At 34.7% G+C, this 7,202-nt stretch overlaps 1 protein-coding gene across 1 annotated transcript; it reads right to left on the minus strand.

Annotated features, from left to right (window-relative positions):
• Nucleotides 1-486: 486 nt before the first annotated feature.
• LOC133815006 (proline-rich receptor-like protein kinase PERK10) lies at nucleotides 487-2,245 on the minus strand. Its single transcript, XM_062247902.1, has 3 exons — nucleotides 1,898-2,245; nucleotides 1,045-1,252; nucleotides 487-785 (listed from the first exon to the last, which is right to left on the minus strand). The coding sequence occupies exons 1-3, from the start codon at nucleotides 2,243-2,245 to the stop codon at nucleotides 487-489; spliced, it is 855 nt and encodes a 284-aa protein (XP_062103886.1).
• Between the last annotated feature and the right edge of the window lie 4,957 nt (nucleotides 2,246-7,202).

Consider the following 7,202-nt stretch of genomic DNA (forward strand, 5'->3'; position numbering starts at 1 on the left):
TCGGTCACTTGCAGCGCCTCAACTTTTTTAAAAGCCTCGGTATGCTTTGCCTGGGCCTCTTTGAGGGCCTCAGAATGTTTCGCCTCGACTGCCTTTAGCAGCTCGGCATAAGTAGCCTCAGACGCATTGAGTTGCTCGGTGTATTGAGCCTCAGCAGCACTAAGCTGGTCACTGAGTTTCTTCTCAAACTGGGCATTCTGCGTCCTCAAAAATCGCCAACCAGAGGTCGGGGTAAGCACCCCCTGCGATCAGAAAAAGATAAGGTTGTTAATAAGAGTAAGTTAAAAGGAAAATTCATAAAGTACAAAGCAGAAAGCAACTTACAGCAAGCACTTCATTCAATGCACAGCTGAGGACTTGGTCGACCCCCATGGAGCCGATCTCCTAGATTGCCTTCCAGCTGCGTCGGTGCTTTGTTATTTTTGACAGCCTATCTTTGGCTGAGCTAAGCACCACGCCCGTTAGGTCGTCTCCTGAGGCTTCTTCCTAATGACCAACCGATTGTTGGACGGTGGATGTTGGAGGCATAGGGTCGACTGGAGCTGGAGGAGGAGTCTGTCCGACCGGAGACAAAGGATCTGGGTTTGTTGGAGTTGAAGGAGTCGTCTCCCTGGTAGGAGCTGGTGGAGGAGTTGTCTCCTTTGTTGGAGTAGACGCAGGGGGGTCGTCTGTTCGAGGCTTCTTCGCGGGTTGATTGCTGCAGCCCTCCACAGACTGGCGCCTGTGAGACTTTTTCTTGCTCGCTGACTTGGTGTACAAGTCGAAGGCACGTTCAGCAGGCATGTCTGCAAAAAAGAAACAAGCAAATAGTCAGGCAATATAATAAAAGAAACTTGCTAAGTTTAAGAAGCAAGGACAGAGAAATTGAAAGTATAATACCCGAACTATATTTACTGGTTGCTACACTATTTACTTTAATAGTGCTACACTCACTCTCTGGCCTAAAGAAGTCTGAATTTAAAGCAGGAAGGTATTTAAAGTTGCCATCCCCATCGAAGAGGTGATAGGGAATAGGCAGACTATCTAAAAGCATAAAATCAGTACCGTTCTCGTCTGAATAATCAAGAATAGGCTCTGTGGCCTTCTTCTTTCCCTTCCCCGGAGGGGCCAGTGCAGTAGTAGGTCGGGGGGCACCAGTTGGCTCATTGATGGTCACCCCAGTTGCCCTCCTAGGAGGGGGTTGTGACACATCTGGCTGTTGTTCGGGGACTTTAGTGCCGGTAGCACTCCCAGCAATAGATTCCCTCACATCCTGGTGAGGAGCCAGAAGGCCGACCAGTCTCAGATTAGCCTCTGTGACCAGCTGTTTGACACTTTTCTCTATGTCGGTCATGCTGGCCAGGAGGGCTGATCGGATCACCATGTCTGGAGTGGGGGTCGTTCGTAGCCATGGGCCTGAAACACACTAAATTTCTAAGGGAAATGCAGGAAGACTCAAAGAAGAAAAATATACGACTAGGGGTACAAAGACTTTACCTCCTTGTGTGAAGGCCAAGTTGTTCGTGACCATATCGACTGTCAGAAAGTACTCCAGATGGTACTTTCCCATGTTCGAGATGAAAGTGGTGCCAGTCAGAAAAGTGTGAGCCATTTCCTGGTGGCAGAAGTGGAAGAACCCTATGTTTTCTTGGTTGGGGTTGGACTTCAGGTCGAACAAGTAGTTGACCTCATGTGGCGTGGGGGCCAGCCACTTCTTGTGACTATAAAGGATATAGAGTGCAGAGAGCATTCTATATCCATTTGGGGTGATCTGAAAAGGAGCGACCCCGAAGTAGTTGGCCACTCCTTGGAAAATAGGATGAAGAGGCAGGATCGCTCTTGCCTCGATGTGATACCTCGACCAGGCGCTATACACGCCTCCAGGCAGATTTTCTCTCTGGTCTCTAGTGGGTTGAACCAGTGTCACCCCAGGAAGCCCGTACTTCTTTATGTAGTTAGCAATCATCCTAATCATTATTCGACTAGGAGGGGCGACGTACCATTCGACATCTGGTCGAGTGGCGCGTCGAAGTTGGGCATAAGCTTGGATTCCTGGCTCAGGAGTACTCTCAGCTCTACCGCTGGTCGAGGGAATTTCTGCTTGGGGGGCAGGCTGGTTTGCAGAAGGTTTTTGTGTTTTCTTTTTCTGGGCAGTTGATTTTACTCTACCCATGGTTGAAGGGTTTGAGTGAGGTCTACTAGGTGGAGTACGAGAAAAAGGGATGTCTGTAATGAGTAATGACGGCTGATCTTCGTCCACGAGCATTTGCGCGAGCAAGTCGTCGTCAATTAGTCTCTCACCTCCCCACGGATCTTGCATCAAAATTTGCGAACAGAAGAGGGGAGATGAGAACTTAGTCTAAAAACTTGTGTTGGATGTGAGAATAACGTTGCTCGTGTATAAAAGTTAAGCTTTTATACAACCAGCAGCATTCTAGCAAAAACACTAAGTTTTATACGAGCAGTTTGAAAAACAGATTGAAAAGCGGAAGTAAAAAGTTTTTCAGAAAAAACTTTTTCAACTCCGGAAGGGCGGGAAAAACCCAGTTTTTCAGCTAGCTTAAAAATTGAATTTTTACTTCGATTTTACGCCCCAAATCTACAATCTTGACTACCAAACTGATTCCCAACTCCCATAAGACATTGTTTCATTACCCTATCAAGCGTCGGTTAACATTCTCATTTACCCCAAAATAGTTTTGGTCAAGAACACAGATATGAAATACATAAAAAATAGTTTTGCATGGCATCTCAAACGTCCAGGGGGTTCGTAAAACTTACTTGGATGAAAAGAAGCACCTGAAATGAAAAGCTTTGAGCGTCCGAACGGAGGATCCTTAGAACAGCGATGGAAGCTCCTCAAATTTCTTGGGCTCTGAAAGTCGAGAATCTTAAGGGTTCTTGAAAAGAAAATGGTGAGTGAAAAGTAAAAAGTAAAAATATGGATTTGGGGGATTATATATAGTGATTGCGACACAATATAAGAGGTAATCATGAATTACTTTTTTCTAAGTTTGGCGAAGTGTAATAGCCGCCAGACAAGTTTTCGGGAAACCAAAAAGGCTTGATTAGACATGATTGATTGCTTTTCCCGAGAGGGCATGGACGGCTCTGACAGGTTTGGTGGGGGTAAGCGAAGGGTCAGTTTCCTAAGTTTACTTTTTGGGGTCGCAATAAATAAACTTGGGGGGCAAATGTTTACCTGAAAAACGGCTGCTGATGACGTGGCAAGGATTTCTCACATATGGTTGACACATGGCGGAAGTGTTGTTCGACTATCGACCAGAGGCACATCACTTCGTCGGGCTTAACTATTAGATATGACCAGGCAGGTCGTATAATTTGATTTATTTCCTTCTAAGATTGTAATCCTATAATAATTGCATTGAATATTTCCTCTTTATCACCTTGATACGCGGTTATTAAGGAAAGTGAAGGCCCATTGGCCCATGTAACCCTCCTTGAGCCTATAAATATGCATGAAATAGCTCAAGGAAGGGACTTTTGATCTCTGAATCTTTTTCCTGAGTATTGAGAGAAAGAGAGCAATAGTGTGATTATTCATCGTTTTATTATAATTCTCTCAAGGTTGGTGAAACTCAAGAACCCTAGTTCTTTGATCATGACTTTGAGATTTAATATTAATAATAACATTAAGTGGACGTAGGTCATTATCATTCTTTGGGGTCGAACCACTATAAATCCTTGGTGTTTCCTTCTTTTCCATTAGATTAAATTCTTAATTGTCGTTTTATCTTTTGTCGTATATTTGACTCCGTGTCGTTGGCCAAATCGAGGGTCAACAATGAGCAATTCTATGAATTTATGCAAAAATACCACAATTTATTTCATTTACAAAAATACCACAATTAATTATCTAGAATTTATCAAAAATTCGAATTAATTAATTTTTTTACAAAAAAAAAGGTTAATTTAAATGAAATTTATCAACAATTAACAATAATTAATTTAAATTTCATTTATCAACAATCAACTTTGTTTATGTTAATTTGAAAAAAAAATATTAATTTAATTTAAATAGGATTTATCAACAATTAACCAAAGTTAATTTAAATCTCATTTATTAAAAAAATATTTTTATTAATTAGCTGAAAAAAAATTATATTTTTAAAAATTTAACAAATTTTAAATTTTAAAATCAATATCTTAACTATATTCCAAAAATATCTTGTGTTGTTACAACTATTAGCTAATATTTTAACCATTTAAAAAATATATATAAATAGTTATAACAACCCTAAAATATCTCAAAATAGTTAAACAAATTCAAATATCCATAAAAATATTTAACTAACAATATTCAAATTTCAAATCATTTAAATCTTAAAAACTATAGAATAAAAAGATATTTATATTTTCAAATAAAGATTTAATAATAATAAAATTAATAATTTAAATGAAAATATCTTAAATATCTGATATCTTAATTCTAATATTTTAATATATTAAAAGATTTATAATTAAGTTGTTAATCTATTTTTAAATTTGAACTCGAATCTTTGTAGAAAATATCTAATTATTTAAATCTCAACTAACAAAAATATCTTATTTTTAAAAAACAATTTTAAATATATAACAAATCTGGTATTTTTGGCTTTGATTATAAATAATAATTTTCTACAAATTTTATTTTTCTTGAATTTAAAATTTTTTTGGATGAATAGTACCCGTGGGTACTATTCACCTGGTGGCTGGTGTGCATGGGCGAGCACGCATGGGGAGCCAGGCCAAATTTTTTCCAAAATTTTTTTTTAAGCAATTTTTCAAACCAAAACAATTTTCTAATTAATATTTAACACGTTTTACACAAAATAAAGCATATATAAAAATTAATAGCATAGAAAACACAAAAAAAAAACCTAAAAATTGCTAAAATTCACATAAAATCAATATGCTTCATAAAAACATGAAAACCATCCAATTATTCAAACATATCAAATAATCCAATTTTAAACATATTCATGCATGAAAATAAAGATTACCAAAGGCTCTGAGGCCAGTTGTTAGATTAATTTATACGTGATCTTTATTTATTTTCATGTATATCTAATATTAAACAAATTAATACGAGATATCATAAAACATGTTTCTAGAATTGAATTCAAAGAGAAACAAAGAATAGAATACTTATAATATATGCAGTGGAATTAAAGAGTCATTCCTTCAGTTTCTCTAACTCTTGTATCCTCTCTGCCGCAGAGTATTATCAAGAAACTGAACTAATCTTCTATTTTCTTCACAACCTTCCAATGTATCCCTAGAATCACCTAGTCTAGTGTGAGAAATTCTCAACACATTAGATATATACAGAGAAGAAGAAGAGAAAATAATCAAAGAGGCTTAGAAAATGACTTGTGTTTAGAGAGAATCTAAAACTATCAGAAAACCAGTGATTAAACTTATGTTTTGACTTCTCTCTAAGCACTCATTTTATAGACTCAAGTATGTCATTTTATTTAATTAAAAAATTAATAAAATAATAGCCATTTTAAAGCCCTAGGTTGAAATTATCATGGGCTTTAGGCCCGTGAAATTTCCCATTTAATTATAAGCCCATTGGACTTAAAAACAATGACTGTATTATTTTCTATTGATTTAATTAATTAAATAATCATTTAAATCCTTTATCAAATTAATTATTTATAATTTTAACCTTGATTTAAACTTATTTATTATTTTAGATACAAATTTATCTTAATTAATAAATCTGCTATAATTTCTCTTTTCTTCTCAAAATTATACAACTCTGTGAAACTATCCAAAATTGACCTGGTCAACTTTGATAATTATAATTGATAATTAAATCAATTAATTGAGACTATCTAGATGATTTTATCCAAGGTACAATGGGGACCATGGGTCTATGAAATCAAGCTGCAATAAGTTATCATAAATCTAACAAATAAATTTACTAACTTATTAATTCCTCGTGACTCCACTATAGATTCGGAATTGCACTCTTGAATTCATAGAACGCTCTATAACAAATATAGATACGCTATTAATTATCCATTGTTACAACCATAATTGTCACTCAATTCTCTATAAATGATCTACAATGAGATATGACTAAAATACCGTTTTACCTCTCATTGTATTTTATCCTTAAAACACTTAGTTCCTTGTAAATGATATTTCAGTAAACTAATTTAATTACTGAAATGAGATCTCTATCATTTAACACCTTGAACCAAACTAAAAGGAAACCATGTTGATCCCAAAAGAGGGTGTTTTAAAATTTAAATTCGCAAGTGCACGAATCGTTTCGGAATATAATGTTCATGTAAGTACGAGGTCGAACCCATGGGAGTTGACTAACATCAAAAGAAACTATTTCAAACAAAGCAATAATATTCTAACCTAGTTCCAAATATTTGATGATTTTGTTTTAGAAAAATAAAAGACAATTAATAAAAAGATTTAAGATTAAATAGAAAAATGGTCTTTAAAAGATATAAGTAAAATAAGATTATTAAGATATTAGAATCCACAAAATGCAAGTTCAATAGCATTCATAAGTATATTGATTCACAAGTTTTGATATAGTTGAAATAAATCACACTATATATTTTTTTTCAAAATATATTTTCTATTCAAGCACAAGTTACTCTTTCAAAAAGGTAGGATTTTTCTTCACTTATATAAGATATAATTTCTAAGCATTAGTTGTGTTACAACCTAATGAAACTACAAAAAATCAAAGAAATTATGTTTAGGCAAAATATGATACTTATGCTCTAAGAATTAGATGTAAACAATTTAATGAAAAACATTTAATCAAAAAATATCATATTGTTGCATAATGAAGAACTAAGTGTAATATGCTTTAACAATCAATAATAGATGAAAAATGCATATCTTTGATAGAAAAATCCATAAACAATGTTGTACAAATGGGAAATCAACATACAACAAAAAATACTATCTAGTTACATTTGCTTCATCATCATCTTAATAACCTTTGAAAAAGATTAGAAGCTCATAACTAGATAAAAATTAAAAAATAACATACTTGACATGCTCTTCAAAAGATGAAAATGGTAGAGAGAAACTAGTGAAAATAAGAGAGAAAAATGTCTAGAAGATGTTGAAAAAATATGAAGAAGAAGAGCTCCCCAAATGGTCTTACAAGACTCTATTTATAGGCAAAATATGGAGATTAAATTAATCAAATTAAAATAAATAAATTGATTAATTTAATT

The sequence above is a fragment of the Humulus lupulus genome, chromosome 2 (assembly GCF_963169125.1).
Source record: "Humulus lupulus chromosome 2, drHumLupu1.1, whole genome shotgun sequence".
NCBI classification, from domain to species: Eukaryota; Viridiplantae; Streptophyta; class Magnoliopsida; order Rosales; family Cannabaceae; genus Humulus; species Humulus lupulus.